At 39.6% G+C, this 20,937-nt stretch overlaps 4 protein-coding genes and 3 long non-coding RNA genes across 14 annotated transcripts; 4 read left to right on the top strand and 3 right to left on the bottom strand.

Moving 5' to 3' along the window:
• Positions 1-1,126: 1,126 nt before the first annotated feature.
• LOC108902434 (uncharacterized) lies at positions 1,127-2,665 on the bottom strand. Its single transcript, XR_001964078.2, has 3 exons — positions 2,250-2,665; positions 1,615-1,716; positions 1,127-1,171 (listed from the first exon to the last, which is right to left on the bottom strand). It is a non-coding gene; the product is annotated as an uncharacterized LOC108902434 (long non-coding RNA).
• A 654-nt stretch (positions 2,666-3,319) lies between these two features.
• LOC108902430 (type-2 ice-structuring protein-like) lies at positions 3,320-5,283 on the top strand. Of its 3 annotated transcripts, XM_018704279.2 has the most exons (8): positions 3,320-3,487; positions 3,574-3,615; positions 3,702-3,740; positions 3,827-3,865; positions 3,952-4,070; positions 4,199-4,333; positions 4,663-4,774; positions 4,976-5,283. In XM_018704279.2, exons 1-8 carry the CDS (start codon positions 3,433-3,435, stop codon positions 5,050-5,052), a joined length of 618 nt encoding a protein of 205 aa, XP_018559795.1. In that variant the 5' UTR covers positions 3,320-3,432; the 3' UTR covers positions 5,053-5,283. The 3 variants fall into 3 exon arrangements, with proteins under 3 accessions (XP_018559795.1, XP_018559796.1, XP_018559798.1); XM_018704280.2 differs by lacking the exon at positions 3,827-3,865; XM_018704282.2 differs by lacking the exon at positions 3,702-3,740.
• Positions 5,284-5,738: 455 nt separating this feature from the next.
• LOC108902433 (uncharacterized) lies at positions 5,739-7,143 on the bottom strand. The gene is made up of 3 exons (XR_001964077.2): positions 6,992-7,143; positions 6,358-6,459; positions 5,739-5,917 (listed from the first exon to the last, which is right to left on the bottom strand). It is a non-coding gene; the product is annotated as an uncharacterized LOC108902433 (long non-coding RNA).
• A 924-nt stretch (positions 7,144-8,067) lies between these two features.
• On the top strand, positions 8,068-9,777 carry LOC108902432 (type-2 ice-structuring protein-like). Its single transcript, XM_018704286.2, has 6 exons — positions 8,068-8,229; positions 8,316-8,357; positions 8,444-8,562; positions 8,691-8,825; positions 9,157-9,268; positions 9,470-9,777. Exons 1-6 carry the CDS (start codon positions 8,175-8,177, stop codon positions 9,544-9,546), a joined length of 540 nt encoding a protein of 179 aa, XP_018559802.1. The 5' UTR covers positions 8,068-8,174; the 3' UTR covers positions 9,547-9,777.
• Positions 9,778-11,330: 1,553 nt separating this feature from the next.
• On the bottom strand, positions 11,331-20,333 carry LOC108902428 (uncharacterized). Its single transcript, XR_001964075.2, has 3 exons — positions 19,978-20,333; positions 18,666-18,747; positions 11,331-11,666 (listed from the first exon to the last, which is right to left on the bottom strand). It is a non-coding gene; the product is annotated as an uncharacterized LOC108902428 (long non-coding RNA).
• On the top strand, positions 12,239-15,731 carry LOC108902426 (type-2 ice-structuring protein-like). 5 transcript variants are annotated; one of them, XM_018704274.2, is made up of 10 exons: positions 12,239-12,375; positions 12,479-12,573; positions 12,814-12,864; positions 13,006-13,092; positions 13,322-13,372; positions 13,489-13,563; positions 14,009-14,118; positions 14,204-14,338; positions 14,819-14,930; positions 15,371-15,731. In XM_018704274.2, the coding sequence occupies exons 2-10, from the start codon at positions 12,513-12,515 to the stop codon at positions 15,436-15,438; spliced, it is 750 nt and encodes a 249-aa protein (XP_018559790.1). In that variant the 5' UTR covers positions 12,239-12,375; positions 12,479-12,512; the 3' UTR covers positions 15,439-15,731. The 5 variants fall into 5 exon arrangements, with proteins under 5 accessions (XP_018559790.1, XP_050924519.1, XP_018559792.1 ...); XM_051068562.1 differs by lacking the exon at positions 13,489-13,563; XM_018704276.2 differs by lacking the exons at positions 13,322-13,372; positions 13,489-13,563.
• On the top strand, positions 12,335-19,005 carry LOC108902427 (type-2 ice-structuring protein). 2 transcript variants are annotated; one of them, XM_051068564.1, is made up of 8 exons: positions 12,335-12,456; positions 16,660-16,768; positions 17,095-17,142; positions 17,256-17,306; positions 17,459-17,559; positions 17,669-17,815; positions 17,907-18,015; positions 18,668-19,005. In XM_051068564.1, the coding sequence occupies exons 2-8, from the start codon at positions 16,708-16,710 to the stop codon at positions 18,742-18,744; spliced, it is 594 nt and encodes a 197-aa protein (XP_050924521.1). In that variant the 5' UTR covers positions 12,335-12,456; positions 16,660-16,707; the 3' UTR covers positions 18,745-19,005. The 2 variants fall into 2 exon arrangements, with proteins under 2 accessions (XP_050924521.1, XP_018559794.1); XM_018704278.2 differs by lacking the exon at positions 12,335-12,456 and adding an exon at positions 16,416-16,570 and having other exon boundaries at positions 16,674-16,768.
• Positions 20,334-20,937: the final 604 nt, after the last annotated feature.

Here is a 20,937-nt window from a genome sequence, read left to right on the forward strand (position 1 = left end):
CCGAGTCTTGTTTACAGATTAATGCTAACGGTAAATCACAACATATTATTTACCCTGATGTCTGACTGATGTAAATGAGACAGGAGAAGCAAATAACAGTTTTGCATGTTTGAATTTTAAACTTACTTTTCTTTCATTAACATTGAATCGTTCTTCAGTCAAGTTCAGTCGACTGTGTCAGGTTCTGGTTTTTGTGGCTCTGACTGACTCCAGTGTTTCTTGTGTTCACAGAGAGCCATTGCTGGAATGACTTCCCGTGTTCAACTGTCCTCCCATCAGTCTGTGCCAGCGTCCCTCAAAGCTCCTGAGCGAGTGTCATGTACCTACCAAACACACAACATGGTTGGATGAGAGAGTCTTTGTGTAATCGGTCTCATGTGTAATCACATCTTTGATTCTCTGCTGTAACGCTACTGAAGGGACGAAGCGACAAGTGACGTGAACGGGAGCTGGAGCTCCTCTCTGAGAAGACTGAATGTGTAATGAAGAGAACGCTTTGAGCAACAATCTTATTAAAAACTGGAGTACTGAAACAAACTGGTCTCAGAGTCTTTTTTAAAAATGTGATCCTGAACTTTGATTTATAATTTATGTACATAAAAACATGATTTTGGACCAGTTGTGGTCAACATGTCACCCACACAAATGAGATGTAGAAAACTTGAAACCTTCATCTGGTGCCCAGCAGTTAAACCTCTGCAAATGAGCAATATCTAAATTTCACAGATTCTTTATCCAACACTGCAGAAGCAGAGTGTTTTTATACATCTGCAAGAGATTTTTCTGTAAAATTAAATCAGCCTGAATGTGAGCTCCCATTTTTCCTGTCATATTTATCACAACATGCAGCCCTGCATATTTTACTACAACTAACCTTTGAGCCCCTTGTGCACATGAACCTGTAATGTGTGGATAAAGACCAGAAGGGGGCGCAGTGGAGCAGGTCTGCTGTCACATTGTGCAGATGTTGTGTCTCTTAAACAGCTCAAACATCATGCAACAGTCGTCCATCTTGGTGGACATGGATGTACTCTGGGTCCAAACCAGGTCTGGTCCACTCCGCTGTCCTGGAACGGCCACTGATAGGAGGTTCAAGGTGACATGAAAACACAACATCATCACTCAGCCAGGGCTATGATTGGCTGAGGTGAACAAATCACCTGCGACTGTCCTGGAAGGAGAGGAAACAAAGACACTGGACTAAAACTAGGACCTCAGACTGTCCCACTGACATCAACAACATGCAACATGCAAACACAGAATTATTTCATTCGGCTGATTTCAAAAATAAACTACACTGTTTTTTAATAACCTTATGCATGACTGGTTTACAGATCTTAAGTAAATGTGTTGAAAGTAAAAGAGGAGGTCCCTGACACTAGCAACATTTGATATGGAATGAAAACTGACACTTAAGTGCTTTTAAAAAATGTCTGATAGGTGACAGTTTATTAGAAAGAAATTACACTGAAACTGCCCAGTTTCAGTGTAATTTTTTGCTGAAAACAATCCATCAATTAATTGTCATTTCACAGATAAATGGACAACAGCTTTGATAATCTATCAGTTAAAAGGTTGACATAAACCAGGCAGTTAGACATGTGTGTAATTTACCTCTGCATGAGGGGATCAGGATGACAGCAGGCAAAACCAGTGAAGACACCAAACTGAAAGTTAAAGGCCTGTCTGTCTTTCACATGAAGCATCCTGGAGGTTCTGAAAACAGAAATAAAACAACAGGAAAAGTTGAAGCAAAAACTGCAGATAATTCTGCTCTGTAACATCTTTGGAGTCTGTCATTTCTTCCAGAGTTTGAACCTTTCAGCAGTTCAATATCTGATGAAAAAAAGAAGCTACAGATGTATGATATTGATGCACAGTCACTTCAAGCTGTTGCAGCTGCGCCCCCTACTGGTCCATAAGGTAAAGTTCCTATATCTCTAGCTCGGGTGGACACACAAGGTACATGAATGAAAAAAAAACGGTAACGTGTGAATCCAAACGTGATTTGTATTTGAGTCTCATGACTCTTTTAAAATAATTACTGAATTATTTTTCAAACAAATAAACACTTTCCTACACTGTGTGAAGACGAAGTCCTTCAGTTATACTTTGACTCTGTACAAAGGGACATCGAAAGACATGTTTGTGGCTAAAGAGACCACACAACTGTTGACCTTTAAATAAGTGATATAAAGTCTAATCCAAACACATGAAACACAACATTTATTTAAATGCAGGTTACATACCTGTTAATCAGTTTCTGAAGTCCTTGCCGAACGGTGAAAGTCTGAAGGAGGTGGGCGGACCTGGCTCATCCGGTCACCGAAGAAACACACGTCTGTTTGTCTTTCACTTATGTCCAGCTGTAGTTCGTCCTGATACTGATCATGTATCAAAGCAGCGCAGGTCTAGACTTTAATAAAACACACCGGCCTGTATGTTGTTATGAATAGAATTTTTATAACCGATACAAAATGATGACATCTGAATTAAAAATCCCTCTAAAGGGAAAAATGTGAGCTCACATAAATGTGATAAAGACAAAAACAAATACAATCCAGACTTTCTGTGTCAACACATCAAGTTTCTTCCCTTTTAAACTTATTTAACGAGACATTTTTCAGTTCTTTCTTTCTACTGAAAAGATAAGATTCATGATTCACTAAGATGTGGACCAGAACAACCAACAGCGTGGGATGTGATGCCCTTTGATTTGTTGACCAACTTTCAGACTAATGAACTTTTAAAAAAATGACATGACATCTATCAATAAATGTTGGTGTGTATAAGAAAAGCAGAGCTGATACTGAGAAAGAAGAGGCTGGTTTGTTCTCATCTTTTCGGGGTCAAGGCAAAACTTCAACAAAGAGTAGAAAGTTTGAACAAGAACCATGTATGTTTATAAGTACGTCTATACCCAGGTGCACTGTGTTACTCTTGTTGCCATCAACATGTTTACTCTCTCTATGATCACACAAAATGCTCACACAAGTTTACTTCCTGGTCCTCTCATGGACCAGGAAGTAAACTGCTCTGGTCATGTGACAATTTACACTAAACATGTGAGACTGCACAGATTTATTGAGATTATTTCAGTATTTCCTTGATATGCATTGGTTCATCATTCAGAAACATTTTTAGATGTGAGTGGACTAACATCTGTTGGAGCAGATTAATGTACTTGAAGCTGATAAGGTTTTATGACTCACTAAAATATTGACTTGAAAAAAACAACAGTGTGGGATGTGATGCCCTTTGATTCGTTGACTGACTTTAAGTCTGATGAACTTTTTAAAAAAAAACACGACACCCATCAATAGGTGCTGGTGTATATAAGAGGACCACAGGCTGACACTGAGAAAGAAGAAGCGAAGGTCATTCCTCAGCTGGTTTGTTCTCATCTCTTTGCCCTCTTCAACATCTACCAGGATGCTGACTGTGTCTCTTCTTGTTTGTGCCGTGATGGCTCTGGCCAGTGCTGATGGTGAGTATCAGACTTCAAGGAACCCAGGATCCACATCAACTGTCGTATCATTACAGTAATCACAACTGTCTGTATTTCTTCATTAGACAACAGCACCACATCTATAGTAGATGTCAGTGTTGCAGAGGGTGAGTATCAGACTTCAAGGAACCCAGGAACCACATCAACTGTCGTATCATTACATTAATCACAACTGTCTGTATTTCTTCATTAGACAACAGCACCACATCTTTAGATGTCAATGCTGCAGAGGGTGAGTATCAGACTTCAAGGAACCCAGGAACCACATCAACTGTCGTATCATTACAGTAATCACAACTGTCTATATTTCTTCATTAGACAACAGCACCACATCTTTAGATGTCAATGCTGCAGAGGGTGAGTATCAGACTTCAAGGAACCCAGGAACCACATCAACTGTTGTATCATTACAGTAATCACAACTGTCTATATTTCTTCATTAGACGACAGCACCACATCTAAAAAAGAAGAAGTGGCTCCCTCCTGTGAAATTGGTTGGTCTGAGTTCAATGGTCGCTGTTTCCTGTTCGTGTCAACAGAGATGAGTTGGGCTGATGCTGAGGTAATCAGGGATTCATTGCATGTTTAAACGCAGATAGCCCTTCATTACTTCCTCTACCACATCCTCCTGTTGGTGGAGGAATCCACCACATGTGCAGCTTCACATCTGTCTGTTCATCTCCACTGTAGAAAAACTGTCTGCACAAGAAAGGACACCTTGCATCGGTCCACAACGAGGAGGAGTACAAACACATTCAGGCTGTGGTGAATGCACACACCGGAGGTCATCCAACAACATGGGTTGGAGGCTCTGACTGTCAAAAGGTAATTTATCATAAATAATAAAAGGTCTTATCTGCAGGGCTGACTGAAGGAAGCCTTGGTCGACTGAAATCATAACTACTCTTTAAATGCTAATTGTGAAGTTCACATCCAAATTTTTAGTCATTTGTTTGAACAAAATGCAGCTGATGACTGATGTCAGTTAGTTTGGAACTGACTCAGAGAAAACACTCAGTAAACGTTACATAATCCTGGAAGGCTCTTGATGAAACACTTTTCTTCTTCTGGAAGTAACAACTGATTGTGATCGTCCGACTAATGAGAGTGACACTCTTTGACTTACACATTTGTTCTGTTCTCTCGTCTTCTAGGAGGGTATCTGGCTCTGGAGTGACGGCAGCGGTTTTGAATTTGACTCCTGGTGTGAAGGACAACCAGACAATTATGTTGGTGCCGAGTCTTGTTTACAGATTAATGCTAACGGTAAATCACAACATATTATTTACCCTGATGTCTGACTGATGTAAATGAGACAGGAAAAGCAAATAACAGTTTTGCATGTTTGAATTTTAACCTTACTTTTCTTTCATTAACATTGAATCGTTCTTCAGTCAAGTTCAGTCGACTGTGTCAGGTTCTGGTTTTTGTGGCTCTGACTGACTCCAGTGTTTCTTGTGTTCACAGAGAGCCATTGCTGGAATGACTTCCCGTGTTCAACTGTCCTCCCATCAGTCTGTGCCAGCGTCCCTCAAAGCTCCTGAGCCGAGTGTCATGTACCTACCAAACACACAAACATGGTTGGATGAGAGAGTCTTTGTGTAATCGGTCTCATGTGTAATCACATCTTTGATTCTCTGCTGTAACGCTACTGAAGGGACGAAGCGACAAGTGACGTGAATGGGAGCTGGAGCTCCTCTCTGAGAAGACTGAATGTGTAATGAAGAGAACGCTTTAAGCAACAATCTTATTAAAAACTGGAGTACTGAAACAAACTGGTCTCAGAGTCTTTTTTAAAAATGTGATCCTGAACTTTGATTTATAATTTATGTACATAAAAACATGATTTTAGACCAGTTGTGGTCAACATGTCACCCACACAAATGAGATGTAGAAAACTTGAAACCTTCATCTAGTGCCCAGCAGTTAAACCTCTGCAAATGAGCAATATCTAAATATTCACAGATTCTTTATCCAACACTGCAGAAGCAGAGTGTTTTTATACATCTGCAAGAGATTTTTCTGTAAAATTAAATCAGCCTGAATGTGAGCTCCCATTTTTCCTGTCATATTTATCACAACATGCAGCCCTGCATATTTTACTACAACTAACCTTTGAGCCCCTTGTGCACATGAACCTGTAATGTGTGGATAAAGACCAGAAGGGGGCGCAGTGGAGCAGGTCTGCTGTCACATTGTGCAGATGTTGTGTCTCTTAAACAGGTCAAACATCATGCAACAGTCGTCCATCTTGGTGGACATGGATGTACTCTGGGTCCAAACCAGGTCTGGTCCACTCCGCTGTCCTGGAACCGGCACTGATAGGAGGTTCAAGGTGACATGAAAACACAACATCATCACTAGCCAGGGCTATGATTGGCTGAGGTGAACAAATCACCTGCGACTGTCCTGGAAGGAGAGGAAACAAAGACACTGGACTAAAACTAGGACCTCAGACTGTCCCACTGACATCAACAACATGCAACATGCAAACACAGAATTATTCATTCGGCTGATTTCAAAATAAACTACACTGTTTTTTAATAACCTTATGCATGACTGGTTTACAGATCTTAAGTAAATGTGTTGAAAGTAAAAGAGGAGGTCCCTGACACTAGCAACATTTGATATGGAATGAAAACTGACACTTAAGTGCTTTTAAAAAATGTCTGATAGGTGATAGTTTATTAGAAAAAAATTACACTGAAACTGCCCAGTTTCAGTGTAATTTTTTGCTGAAACAATCCATCAATTAATTGTCATTTGACAGATAAATGGACAACAGCTTTGATAATCTATCAGTTAAAAGGTTGACATAAACCAGGCAGTTAGACATGTGTGTAATTTACCTCTGCATGAGGGGATCAGGATGACAGCAGGCAAAACCAGTGAAGACACCAAACTGAAAGTTAAAGGCCTGTCTGTCTTTCACATGAAGCATCCTGGAGGTTCTGAAAACAGAAATAAAACAACAGGAAAAGTTGAAGCAAAAACTGCAGATAATTCTGCTCTGTAACATCTTTGGAGTCTGTCATTTCTTCCAGAGTTTGAACCTTTCAGCAGTTCAATATCTGATGAAAAAAAGAAGCTACAGATGTATGATATTGATGCACAGTCACTTCAAGCTGTTGCAGCTGCGCCCCCTACTGGTCCATAAGGTAAAGTTCCTATATCTCTAGCTCGGGTGGACACACAAGGTACATGAATGAAAAAAAACGGTAACGTGTGAATCCAAACGTGATTTGTATTTGAGTCTCATGACTCTTTTAAAATAATTACTGAATTATTTTTCAAACAAATAAACACTTTCCTACACTGTGTGAAGACGAAGTCCTTCAGTTATACTTTGACTCTGTACAAAGGGACATCGAAAGACATGTTTGTGGCTAAAGAGACCACACAACTGTTGACCTTTAAATAAGTGATATAAAGTCTAATCCAAACACATGAAACACAACATTTATTTAAATGCAAGTTACATACCTGTTAATCAGTTTCTGAAGTCCTTGCCAAACGGTGAAAGTCTGAAGGAGGTGTGCGGACCTGGCTCATCCGGTCACCGAAGAAACACACGTCTGTTTGTCTTTCATTTATGTCCAGCTGTAGTTCGTCCTGATACTGATCATGTATCAAAGCAGCGCAGGTCTAGACTTTAATAAAACACACCGGCCTGTATGTTGTTATGAATAGAATTTTTATAACCGATACAAAATGATGACATCTGAATTAAAAATCCCTCTAAAGGGAAAAATGTGAGCTCACATAAATGTGATAAAGACAAAAACAAATACAATCCAGACTTTCTGTGTCAACACATCAAGTTTTTTCCCTTTTAAACTTATTTAACAAGACATTTTTCAGTTCTTTCTTTCTACTGAAAAGATAAGATTCATGATTCACTAAGATGTGGACCAGACAAACCAACAGCGTGGGATGTGATGCCCTTTGATTTGTTGACCAACTTTCAGACTAATGAACTTTTAAAAAATGACATGACATCTATCAATAAATGTTGGTGTGTATAAGAAAAGCAGAGCTGATACTGAGAAAGAAGAGGCTGGTTTGTTCTCATCTTTTCGGGGTCAAGGCAAAACTTCAACAAAGAGTAGAAAGTTTGAACAAGAACCATGTATGTTTATAAGTACGTCTATACCCAGGTGCACTGTGTTACTCTTGTTGCCATCAACATGTTTACTCTCTCTATGATCACACAAAATGCTCACACAAGTTTACTTCCTGGTCCTCTCATGGACCAGGAAGTAAACTGCTCTGGTCATGTGACAATTTACACTAAACATGTGAGACTGCACAGATTTTATTGAGATTATTTCAGTATTTCCTTGATATGCATTGGTTCATCATTCAGAAACATTTTTAGATGTGAGTGGACTAATATCTGTTGGAGCAGATTAATGTACTTGAAGCTGATAAGGTTTTATGACTCACTAAAATGTTGACTCGAAAAAAACAACAGTGTGGGATGTGATGCCCTTTGATTCGTTGACTGACTTTAAGTCTGATGAACTTTTAAAAAAAAAACACGACACCCATCAGTAGGTGCTGGTGTATATAAGAGGACCACAGGCTGACACTGAGAAAGAAGAAGCGAAGGTCATTCCTCAGCTGGTTTGTTCTCATCTCTTTGCCCTCTTCAACATCTACCAGGATGCTGACTGTGTCTCTTCTTGTTTGTGCCATGATGGCTCTGGCCAGTGCTGATGGTGAGTATCAGACTTCAAGGAACCCAGGATCCACATCAACTGTCGTATCATTACAGTAATCACAACTGTCTGTATTTCTTCATTAGACAACAGCACCACATCTTTAGTAGATGTCAGTGTTGCAGAGGGTGAGTATCAGACTTCAAGGAACCCATGAACCACATCAACTGTCGTATCATTACAGTAATCACAACTGTCTATATTTCTTCATTAGACGACAGCACCACATCTTTAGTAGAAAAAGTGGCTCCCTCCTGTGAAATTGGTTGGTCTGAGTTCAATGGTCGCTGTTTCCTGTTCGTGTCAACAGAGATGAGTTGGGCTGATGCTGAGGTAATCAGGGATTCATTGCATGTTTAAACGCAGATAGCCCTTCATTACTTCCTCTACCACATCCTCCTGTTGGTGGAGGAATCCACCACATGTGCAGCTTCACATCTGTCTGTTCATCTCCACTGTAGAAAAACTGTCTGCTCAAGAAAGGACACCTTGCATCGGTCCACAACGAGGAGGAGTACAAACACATTCAGGCTGTGGTGAATGCACACACCGGAGGTCATCCAGCAACATGGGTTGGAGGCTCTGACTGTCAAAAGGTAATTTATCATAAATAATAAAAGGTCTTATCTGCAGGGCTGACTGAAGGAAGCCTTGGTCGACTGAAATCATAACTACTCTTCAAATGCTAATTGTGAAGTTCACATCAAACTTTTTAGTCATTTGTTTGAACAAAATGCAGCTGATGACTGATATCAGTTAGTTTGGAACTGACTCAGAGAAAACACTCAGTAAACGTTACATAATCCTGGAAGGCTCTTGATGAAACACTTTTCTTCTTCTGGAAGTAACAACTGATTGTGATCGTCCGACTAATGAGAGTGACACTCTTTGACTTACACATCTGTTCTGTTCTCTCTTGTTTTCTAGGAGGGTATCTGGCTCTGGAGTGACGGCAGCAGTTTTGAATTCAACTCCTGGTGTGAAGGAGAACCAGACAATTTTGCTGGTGCCGAGTCTTGTTTACAGATTAATGCTAACGGTAAATCACAACATATTATTTACCCTGATGTCTGACTGATGTAAATGAGACAGGAAAAGCAAATAACAGTTTTGCATGTTTGAATTTTAAACTTACTTTTCTTTCATTAACATTGAATCGTTCTTCAGTCAAGTTCAGTCGACTGTGTTAGGTTCTGGTTTTTGTGGCTCTGACTGACTCCAGTGTTTCTTGTGTTCACAGAGAGCCATTGCTGGAATGACTTCCTGTGTTCAGTTGTCCTCCCATCAGTCTGTGCCAGCGTCCCTCAAAGCTCCTGAGCCGAGTGTCATGTACCTACCAAACACACAAACATGGTTGGATGAGAGAGTCTTTGTGTAATCGGTCTCATGTGTAATCACATCTTTGATTCTCTGCTGTAACGCTACTGAAGGGACGAAGCGACAAGTGACGTGAACGGGAGCTGGAGCTCCTCTCTGAGAAGACTGAATGTGTAATGAAGAGAACGCTTTGAGCAACAATCTTATTAAAAACTGGAGTACTGAAACAAACTGGTCTCAGAGTCTTTTTTAAAAATGTGATCCTGAACTTTGATTTATAATTTATGTACATACAAACATGATTTTGGACCGGTTGTGGTCAATAAGTCACCCACAGAAATTTGATCTGTGAACTAACCTTTAAATCACTCCAGAACTTTGATTCCTTGATTCATGAACCTGTAATGTGCAAGTAAAGACCAAGTAAAGAACTGTGTCTCTTTAACAGCTCAAACATCATATTCAGCAGCAAGCAGACCAGCTTGACATAATTACCCATTAACATTATTTTTGTGATGACTGTGTCTTCTATATTAAATGAACACATTCTTCACTGATGAACTGAAGCTCAGAAACATTTCACTGAAATTCTCCAAAGTCAAACTCTCAGATGAGGGAACGTACAGATGCTTCATTCAAGACCTGTCTACAGAGTCTAATGTTCAGCATCTTGTTGGTAAACTGACATTATTATATATTCATTGTGATTCATCTATGTGTCTGCTTAGGGCCAAACATAAAGAGGAAATAATAATCTATCACAAAAATGTTGACACTTAATATATCAAGGACCACGTTTCATCATGGAGATGCAGCCACTAGCTGTCGAGACATTTCACTAAGGTGACAAAAGTTGCTTTTCATGAACCGAGGTTGGTTTCAGGTAAAACTGGAAAGCTCTGCTTCCAGAAAGGTATACACAGTGACACCACTCCTAGTCTGCCTGACAAAACATCCGGCAGAATGCTGCCATGTGACTGTTTCCTAAGAATCCTATCATGTCCACCTCCCTGAGAGTTTGCCAACTTGGACATGTGACAATCAATGACACAGCCAACCAGGATCCAACATCCTGATACCAACTGAAGACCAAAACAGTGTCACCAGTTAAATTGGTATGTTATTACTGTTGACTGCAGTCAAAAACATGAACCACATGCATGGTTGAATTTTTTCTCGGATGTGTAAATATGTAGATTTTGGAAAACCTGATGTACAAATAGAAGTAAATCATCATTTGACAAACCAGTGTTTATCTGATCTGTTTGCTACAGTACGCTACACTGCAAACTTCCTCAGAAGATAAACATTAATAATGAGTGGATGCTGTTGACACCATGTACCTCATGGCGTGGATGTGGGAGGGACATGGTGCTGCACAGAGGATGGATCCTCCTCAGAGATCTCCTGACTTTTTCTCCAGCACCACTGTAACAGTGACATTTGTGGTACTGAGAGAGATGTATCAACAGGATGAACTGTAATAAGTCTGGTGACATGCTAACTTTTAATCTGGTGCTATTATCAGGTCAGCATGCTAATTCACAAAACATGTGTTAACATTTAGTTCTAGAGGCCTGATAAGCACCAGTGGAAGAACAACATCGTACATGAACAAGATTTATTCCTCTGCAGTGGCTGGAAATACAACACAAGCCCACTGATAACTTTGCTTTGTATCTTGCTTTCAGAGCTTTGTGGAGAGATGCAACTTCCATGTTCTGTGACATAAAATTACACTTTATAAAAAGGATCTTACTTAAATAAAACAGTCTATCTCTGTAGGAATCCTATGCACAATGTTGTCACACACAATCAGAGTTTGTCGATGGCAAAAACAAGAACTTTAGTGGGCGTCCATTGACGTGGACAATTGTACTTTTCTACCAGGTACACTGTCCCTACTCAGCACTGCACCAATTAAAAAAAATTTGAAAATGTGATCTGAAATACAAAAATAAAATACAGAAGTTAACCTTTAATGCATATAAAATTCTGCAGCACTGAGTATCACTTTCTTTATTCATTCTTGTGACAGTGTTTTGCTTTACAGGCTCTTTAGGACAGAAGTCATTAAACAGATGGATACCCGAGGGGTCAGTCCAGGTCCAAGAGGGATTCTGTGAGGCAGAAAAGAGTGTTATTTGAATTCATATTAATAGTAGTATATTTTTCACAAAACTGCCAGATATTGTGTACTGATGAATTCTATACCCACACTCCATGCTCATGTCCCACACAGACATGAACCCAGGAAAATAAGGCCCAGGTTAAAAAAATTACTGGATTTATTCTTTAAACATCCTGCAGACACCGAGCAGTGTGTATGTGGAGGTGATTTTCTGACCACCTGTTTAGTATAAGTGTAATTCACTTTCCTTTAAGATGTTATAACTTATAGCTCAAGTCCTCGTGGTTGGTGTGGTGCTCTGTCTCACACTGCTACTGAAATATACTTTGTTTTTATAGCAAATGTTTTCCTTTCTTCTAAAAGTTGAATTAAACTGCTTGTTTTGGGCAGGTGTCAGGTGAGTTTTTCCCAGTATATGAGACAGAGTAAGGGCGTTGTTGGACCAACACCATCACTACATAAATAAAAGTGAAATAATAACAAGAAGTTACTTTCTTTGACAAATAAAACATGATGCTTCTCTGGTGCCGCCTTTTAATATTTGGAGATAATGTTTGCATGTCTCTGTGTTATTACTGTGCATGGCCTCTGTTCCTGTTGTTGTACTTGTGTAAGTGTATTTAAGAGTTGGTATTTCTTCAGCTTTGTTCAGATCCTCCACACAGGACGACTGAAGCTACCGGCTGAAACTGCAGCAGGTTGGTTTTGTCTTCTTTCCTTCAAACAAAGAACTGATTATCAGTGGAAGTTGTGTGCTCCCTGCAGCAGGATGAGTAACATGTCTGTCTGTCTGTCTGAAAGGTTATCATCCTCTCTAACATCTGCACCATCCACCATGAAGACTCTGACTGTGTCTTTGATTGTGTGCACCCTGATAGCTCTGACCAGAGCTGCCGGTCAGTATTTACTTCGTATATATGATCAACAAATAAAATACATTCACTGTGATGCTGCATTTTTCACACAGTCCACATGGTTTAGATGGTTTATTTAGCTGTAGAAGAAGGAAAATCTTCGCAACATATAAAGGAAAACTTGGTGTGAAAAATACAAAAACTGTATGTTAAACTATTCCTTTAAGTACAGGCTCTGGTTACTTTTTGTACCAGCGTTCACTGGTGTCACTTTCCATCCAGCTCTTCCATATGAAGAGAACGAACATGGGACAATGGATCCTATGATAATAGGTGAGTGTTCAGTGTATTTCTTCTTATGTGAAATAATGTCCATTTGGCACATGAATATATTTGCAATGTAATAATAACATGGGACAAATAAAGAAAACAGCAGATGGTTTTTGTTAATAACTGTTGTGTGAAATTGTCCAGTTGAACCATTTCCTTTTATGATGACGATGACACCACCACCACCACCACCATCACTACCTGAGATAACAATAGCACTGCCTGAAACAAGTCAGTCAATTTATGTACTTATTTATGTTAAATTAATTAAAATTCATTATACTTTTACTGCAGACACACACAAAAGCTGCACCTACATATTCTTTACATTTACCTGCTGGCTGTTGCTTCATATTTAACAGACATAAGAATGATATCGACTGTTTATCCAACTCTCCACCTAAGTACAGGTTCTGGTTACTTTTTGTACCACCGTTCACTGGTGTCACTTTCCATCCAGCTCTTCCATATGAAGAGAACGAACATGGGACAATGGATCCTATGATAATAGGTGAGTGTTCAGTGTATTTCTTCTTATTTGTAATATATTTGCAATGTAATAACACGGGACAAATAAAGAAAACAGCAGGTGTTTTTTGTTAATAACTGTTGTGTGAAATTGTCCAGTTGATCCATTTCCTTTTATGACAACACCACCACCACCACCACCACCTGAGACAACAACAGCACTGCCTGAAACAAGTCAGTCAATTTATGTACTTATTTATGTTAAATTAATTAAAATTCATTATACTTTTACTGCAGACACACACAAAAACTGCACCTACATATTCTTTAAACCTCCCTGGAGACTCAGTATTACCTTCTCTACCCTCAGGAATATGTTTCTCTGCACTCCTGCTGAGAGTTGGATGGGAAGATTGATGTTATTCTCATGTTTGTTTGCTAAATATGAAGCTACAGCCAGCAGCTGGTTAGCTTAGCTTAGCACAAAGACTGGAAACAGCTAGCCTGGCTCTGTCCAAAGGTAACAATAATTCCACAAATGTGCAGCCCAAATTGTGAAAAAAGGGAGGGTTACCACTATAATACTTTTCTACATGATATATATATGTCCTGAGGATAAAATTGTTAAAATTTACAGCCTCCAAAATAACAAAGAAGTAAAAGCAGTGTTTCTCTTCAGGGGAGCATCGTGTGGTCAAGAGGTCCACATCTTGTCCCTGTGGTTGGACTGAGTACTACGACCGTTGCTTCTTCTATGTTTCCAAAGCCATGAGTTGGGCTGATGCTCAGGTAATCACAGAGATGTTCTTCAGTGTTTGTCTCAGGGTACACAGTCATTTTTTAAAACTCCACTGTCTGTCTGTCCCTACTGTAGAAAAACTGTGAGACCATGAATTCAAACCTTGCATCTGTGCACAGCGATGAGGAGTACCAGCTGATTCAGAAGGTGGTATTAGTTGCTAGTCATGGGTCTGGACCCACATGGATTGGAGGCTCTGATGCACAAAAGGTATACTCCTATTGCAGCATTGTACAGACAGAAAAGAGTAAACAGAGACTCTCATGTAATGAGCAGCTCCACATTAAATTATCTTTCTGTGCTGCACACAGAATCACACAGATTCTTGGCGTGTTGTGTCGGTACAAGTGGTTCTTAAACAATACACATTCTGCATGAAAAAACAACTTGTGCTGCTCAAACATAGCTTGTGTCTGTGTCCTTTGAGTTGAGAGGTCAGTTACTCTGTGTCTCATCCTCAACAGTGACGAACAAAGAAGTTGAATTATTTTGTTCAGTGGCTCCCCCTGCTGTGGTAACAGTTGCCTGGTCATATATAACCAGTGGAAGACTGGTGACCAGCTCTTTTCCCACAGAGGCTATAAGTACTCAGCTGTGTTAGCATGGCTGTAGACTCTTATGGGAGGGACATGGAAGAATATCAGGGTATGCTCAAAACAATGACATTCTGTTGTCTCTTCTGTTTTCTAGGAGAAGCTTTGGTTCTGGATTGATGGAACAACTTTCAAATATGAGAACTGGTGTGAGGGACAGCCTGATGACTTTCAAGGTGCTCAGGACTGTGCTCTAATGAATTTTGCAGGTAACTCATTTAAATTTCCCTTGAAAGCATGAAAAAGTGTAAAAGCACTAAGGTGCATATTCACCACTTCTTTAAAACTATAAGTGTTTATTTTGGCTGTAAATGATATATGCACATATATTAATGTACAGACACTGATCAGCAGCAACATTAAACCATGGACAGGTGAAGTAAATATTATTAGTCTTCTTGTTACAGTACAATACAGTGTTCTGCTGGGAAACCATGTCGATGTTACTTGACATGTGGCACCTACACATTGTTGCAGACCAAGCACACCCAACAGAAACAGCACTTCCTGTGAGCTGATCAATGATTCTCACTTCACCTGTCTGTGGTTTTAATGTTGAGGCTGAGCAGTGTATATAATGTCACTAATGTTGTCTTACAAAAGTCAGGTTTTGGTTCATTGACTGCTCCCCCGTTTTCTGTCCTTGTAGCCAATAAGTGCTGGGATGATGGAAACTGTGAAGCTGCTCTCCCGTCTGTCTGTGCCAAGAAAATCTGATCGTCTGACAGAGGCGTGAAATGAAACCAGTCAAGAGCCGTCTCAGTCTCACATAACCTGAACGATCTTGTATTTTACAACTTGTATCATCTCTATATGTCATCCATTTCTTCTCTACTGCTGTAACGCTACTTAAGGAACAAAGCGACATGTAACAATAAACAGGAGCTGGACTGTGTCTTGGGTTTAAAGAGCAGACTGAACGTGTTAAAAAAAAAAAAAGACTGCTTTTAGCATAATCTTTCTCTGTCTCTTGTCTTATGTCAAAATAAAAATCTTGAGCATTAAAATAAGTTGGTCTGTGATTCCATCAAATAATACTGTACAACATCATTTTGGTAGCTATTGTAGAGTTCAGTCCCTGACAGTAATCACTACAGGATACACAGACTCCCTCCCTCCTGTGGCTGCAGCTGCTGCATAACATATAAAAAGCAGATCACTGGTTAACTGTGAACCCAGTCTGAGACTCCCAAACTAGATGTCTGATAAGCACCAGAACAACATCGTACATGAACCAGATTTACTCTTCTGCAAGCAAGCCCACGCAAGCCCACTGATAACTTCACTTTGTCAATGGACAATGAATACCTGTTTAGTATAGGTGCAATTCACTTTCCTTTATGATCTGGTTGGATTTCCACCAACTGACAACAGTTCTGCTCATCAGAGTGGAGTGTCCAGGCCAGAAAACCAGAACAGTGCATGTCATAACTTACAAGTCCTCGTGGTTGGTGTGGTGCTCTGTCTCACACAGTTACTGAAATATACTTTGTTTTTACAGCAAATGTTTTCCTTTCTTCTAAAAGTTGAATTAGACTACTTGTATTGAGCAGGTGTCAGGTGACAGAATAAGGGCATTGTTTGGCCAACACCATCCCTAGATAAATACCAGTGGAACAGCCGTACCGATAATGAGTTTAATCTTGACAAATAAAACATGATGCTTCTCTGGTGCCGCCTTTTAATATTTGGAGATAATTAATGTTTGCATGTCTCTGTGTTATTACTGTGCATGGCCTCTGTTCCTGTTGTTGTACTTGTGTAAGTGTATTTAAGAGTTGGTATTTCTTCAGCTTTGTTCAGATCCTCCACACAGGACGACTGAAGCTACCGGCTGAAACTGCAGCAGGTTGGTTTTGTCTTCTTTCCTTCAAACAAAGAACTGATTATCAGTGGAAGTTGTGTGCTCCCTGCAGCAGGATGAGTAACATGTCTGTCTGTCTGTCTGAAAGGTTATCATCCTCTCTAACATCTGCACCATCCACCATGAAGACTCTGACTGTGTCTTTGATTGTGTGCACCCTGATAGCTCTGACCAGAGCTGCCGGTCAGTATTTACTTTACTTTCATATATTTCTTCTACTTTCTACTTGTATTTCACCACATCTCAGAGGGAAATACTGTACTTCTGACTCACTTACATTTATCTGACAGCTTTAGTTACTTTGCAGACGGTGTTACATACAAAACAGTCGAGGTAAAATATCTTCTCTGTGATGCTGCAGTCCAAAGGTTTTAAAGTTTTAGGTGTGACAGAGTGTATTTATATTGTATTATCATTACTTTTACTAAAAGCTGTGACTTTTTCAGGAATAGGTTTATATTGCATTTATAAACTTACTCCCGTTCACTGGTGTCAAACTTTCCATCCAGCTCTTCCACCTGGAGAGAATGAATTTTGGCCATCTGAACATATCATAGGTGAGTGTTCAGTGTATTTCCTCTGATTTGTAATGATGTGCATTTGGCACATGAATATATTTAACGAGCGATACATAAAGAAAACAGCATAACTGTTATGTGAAATTGTCCAGTTGATCCAGTTCATGGAGGTGAAGACTATATGACACCACCGCCTAACCCGGGTTAGTGGATTTATTTACTTATTCATTTTTTGGCAGATTTTACTAAAATGAATTACACTCACAATGCTCTCCTGCAGACACATAAAAAAGTGCACCTATATGTTCTGTAAACTCTACTGGAGACTCACCTCTCTGCTGTGTTTGTCCCCCAGAGAACTATTTTCCACATTTTTCTTGCCCTGACGGTTGGACTAACTACGATACTCACTGTCTCCTCTACGTTCCAACAAAGATGACTTGGGATCAGGCTGAGGTAATCTATTCTCTATTCTCGCACACCTGGTTAATTGTCATCTTCTTTAATCGTCCAGTTACCAAGGTTGTTTATATTGGCCACTGCACTCTATTTATCTCCACTGTAGAGTAACTGCCGTTCCAAGAGCGGGATCTGGCCGGCAACCCTTGCATCTGTGTCTGATGCTCAACACGCCGACCAGATTCATGAAGTGATGCAACGTGCTGGACATGAGCATGGACAAGTGTGGGTTGGAGGCCATAAAACAACAGCCGTACGTTATTCATCATTACACAATGTCTGTTTTGTAAAAGATATATATAGATTCTGTATGGATTCAAACAACATCCTCTTCTGCCTCACAGAATCCCTCTTGGTCCTGGACTGACCCCATGGGTTTCGGGAGATTTTATTCCTTCTGTCCTAAAGAGCCTGCAAAGCAGGAGCACAACTGTCTACAAATAAACTTTGGAGGTAAATCAACCAACCTTGAAAATATAATGCATAAATGGTATTAATGATGACAAACAGTAAATATTCTTTGGGATTATAAACTCAGCTAATGGTCTGTACTGCAGTATCTGATATGGTGTTAAAGGATAACTTCTGTATTTTTGTCAGTGGAGTCACTACCAGACTCCATTGAAAAAACAGTCATTTTACCCTGCAGAGCATGGGAGCTGCTGCAATACCACTGCCTTGATCAGTTAGTTAGTTTGTGTTACTGTGGGACTTTCACTGGTAGAAGAAAGATCCAGTGGTATTCCATGTCCTGCAGGGTAAGATTACTTTTTTGTTTGTTTGTTTGTTTTATACTGGTTCTTGTTGACTACTGCACTAATTCAAAAATACCTTTTCTACCTATTAGTCATATTTACATCCAAAAACTGTGGTTCAGAAATAAAGGAGTTATCCTTTAGCTCTGATTAGCACCTTACTAATGCAGCTGTAAATGCACAGATGTATCAGGATCACTTACATACTTTTACTGTGAATGGTGATACTGTTGTACATAATGTTCCTATACATAGAATATTGACATCATGTCTGTTTACATAGTGACAGGTCATTAGACAGGTTCACTTAATATAGAGCTGCCTGACTCCAGTGTTTTTGATACTTACAGAAAATATGGGTGGATGCTTGGAGGGCCAGCAGTGTGACACTGAACTCCCGTCTGTCTGCAGCATCGTCCTCATGTGATTCCTGGGCAGATAGGATAATGAAGACGTCAGTCTCATCTACAACCTGAAGCTTATTTTACATTCTAATTTCTTTTCGATCACAGTAACGCTACGCTAGGACACTAGGAATGAAACATCCATCCATTCATATAATACAGCTGGGGTTTTGTGCCTTTAGTAAGAGCAGATTGAATGTGATAATAATGATTTTAGCACAGCTTTATTCTGCAGAGTGAACTGTTATCTCTTATCTTATGCAAATTAAAGAATTTCAGCAGTGGTCTGTGACTCCATGTTAAATCTGATTATAATGAATCTCTGTCCACATCACTGCCTCTAGTCAACGTTTTTATCCCACAATCTATGACAGAACTTCATTCAAGCACAAACAACAATTCAGCATGAAACACAGTACGTCCTGCACCAGCTACATGATCTGCTGCTCTGCTGATTAAAGTAGAAGATGAGTTAAACAGAGGTAGTTTAACAGACAGTGCTGACTTGCAGTTCTCAACTAAAAACCACAAAAGTTATCAACCTCACACTTTCTGCATCACTGCTGATAGCTGAACTGCACATACAGAGATCTGTTTAACTCCTCAGCCCTCGTTATAGCACCTTTCTGAGCTGTATCATCCACAGTGTACACTGCAATATCTGTCACACTGTTTTTTCCATTTCAGTTTTTTATAAAAATCACAAGACAAAGAAGTTGGTGACTCAGCATTATGTGAAGCCTTCAAACAGTGACACGGTGAAAATGATGCAGCACAGACATGAAGATGAACTGTTATGCAATAATGCTTTCAACTTCTCATTTGAATTAACTTGCTGCTACTGGAAAATGACAAAGATTTCTGACTGGATGATACTCAGATGTTTATCTACAATTACATCCTGAGGAAAAAAAAATAAATCTTTGTACAACTCCCTGTTGGATTTATGTGATAATCATTATCAGCTTTTTTTCTACATTGAACAAAAAGTATTTGAGGAAATGAGATTTGAGTTCCTCAAAAAAGCACTGGGGCAATGACAGGTCAGGGTCATAAGGATAAGGATTTTTTCTGCAAGTCATACTAAAAAATAAATGAATAAAACGGTCTTTCAGGCTTATCGGTAAATTGATACTCATAAATTTAAGTAGGAGTCATATTAAGAATAAAACTTCACATGAATTATTTCTATAGCTGCCTTCATGTTTAGTTTACTTAATAAATGTAAGATTGATTTTAACTTAAGATGCACTTACATTTTTAATGTGGAACCTGCAGTTGGAGCATCTCATGGTCTTCACTGTCTCAGCTTCAGTCACGTCTTATCCTTGTTGCTGCTGATAAACAGTATGGTGGCTGAGACAAAATGTCTGACTCTCCACATCCAAAACAATCCAAGGTCCACAGACAGATGTTAGCCACAAAATATAAAACAGTCTTCATTACAAACGGTAGATAAACAAAACTCTCAGAGGGTCAGGGCTTAACTGAAGACAAGGATTGCAGAGATAAACTGAGGATTGCATGAAACAAAGCAGGAGCAGTGTCTGGAGCAGCCATGAGGAGGATGTGAGGTCAAAGGTTGTCTCTTCCTGCTCTGGCCACACCCTCCAGGTAGAGTCACCTGTCCTGCCTCCCATTCCTCCCATTCCAGCCACTGGATGGAGCTGACTCAAACACTGCAGACACTGCAAAACCACATATAATCATTCTGACTCTTTGTTTTGTCCAATAAATAAACAATAATAGTTTATATGTAAAGTAAAACGCTTTTCTGATCTTATTAGGTACTTTCATAACCACCTGTTCATCAGGTTAAAAGAAATGACATTAGATGACTTTTACCAATTCTGAAATAGCTGTGGTTTGTATGTTGTCTTAGTTGATTAGAGCTTTATTTTCATACTTGTCATACATACTGTAGCTTCAAACAACAATTACTGTGACTAAGAAAAAATATATTGGGCTGTGTTGCAGCTGAAATGCAGGAACTTCACCTTTTTAAAGAAGTACATTAAATGTCTTTTAGCTGTTGTGCAACTCTGTGGCTTCTCCTTTCCCTCATTAGATTCACAGGATACGTGCAGTTCTGCTGAGAATCTGAGAGTATTACAACTTCCAGTCTAAGAAGGAGGAGTTAAAATAGCATCTACTGCAAGACAAATGTCTCCATATAGGACGGGTTCACTATTTCTCAAGTCTGTTCTAAGATAACA

This window comes from Lates calcarifer, unplaced genomic scaffold (genome assembly GCF_001640805.2).
Source record: "Lates calcarifer isolate ASB-BC8 unplaced genomic scaffold, TLL_Latcal_v3 _unitig_4821_quiver_1579, whole genome shotgun sequence".
In the NCBI taxonomy this organism is placed as follows: Eukaryota; Metazoa; Chordata; class Actinopteri; family Centropomidae; genus Lates; species Lates calcarifer.

What these genes read in the sequence shown, in the direction of transcription:
- LOC108902430 (XM_018704279.2), top strand. Translation starts at nt 3,433, where the DNA reads ATGCTGACTGTGTCTCTTCTTGTTTGTGCCGTGATGGCTCTGGCCAGT. An exon ending in AGATGTCAGTGTTGCAGAGG is followed by an intron (nt 3,616 to 3,701) that starts GTGAGTATCAGA and finishes TTTCTTCATTAG; the next exon opens with ACAACAGCACCACATCTTTA. An exon ending in GAGGCTCTGACTGTCAAAAG is followed by an intron (nt 4,334 to 4,662) that starts GTAATTTATCAT and finishes CTCGTCTTCTAG; the next exon opens with GAGGGTATCTGGCTCTGGAG.
- LOC108902426 (XM_018704274.2), top strand. Translation starts at nt 12,513, where the DNA reads ATGAAGACTCTGACTGTGTCTTTGATTGTGTGCACCCTGATAGCTCTG. An exon ending in AATGGATCCTATGATAATAG is followed by an intron (nt 12,865 to 13,005) that starts GTGAGTGTTCAG and finishes GAAATTGTCCAG; the next exon opens with TTGAACCATTTCCTTTTATG. An exon ending in AACAGCACTGCCTGAAACAA is followed by an intron (nt 13,564 to 14,008) that starts GTCAGTCAATTT and finishes GTTTCTCTTCAG; the next exon opens with GGGAGCATCGTGTGGTCAAG.
- LOC108902427 (XM_051068564.1), top strand. Translation starts at nt 16,708, where the DNA reads ATGAAGACTCTGACTGTGTCTTTGATTGTGTGCACCCTGATAGCTCTG. An exon ending in TGACTTGGGATCAGGCTGAG is followed by an intron (nt 17,560 to 17,668) that starts GTAATCTATTCT and finishes TCTCCACTGTAG; the next exon opens with AGTAACTGCCGTTCCAAGAG. An exon ending in TCTACAAATAAACTTTGGAG is followed by an intron (nt 18,016 to 18,667) that starts GTAAATCAACCA and finishes TGATACTTACAG; the next exon opens with AAAATATGGGTGGATGCTTG.
- LOC108902432 (XM_018704286.2), top strand. Translation starts at nt 8,175, where the DNA reads ATGCTGACTGTGTCTCTTCTTGTTTGTGCCATGATGGCTCTGGCCAGT. An exon ending in GAGGCTCTGACTGTCAAAAG is followed by an intron (nt 8,826 to 9,156) that starts GTAATTTATCAT and finishes CTTGTTTTCTAG; the next exon opens with GAGGGTATCTGGCTCTGGAG. An exon ending in TTTACAGATTAATGCTAACG is followed by an intron (nt 9,269 to 9,469) that starts GTAAATCACAAC and finishes TTGTGTTCACAG; the next exon opens with AGAGCCATTGCTGGAATGAC.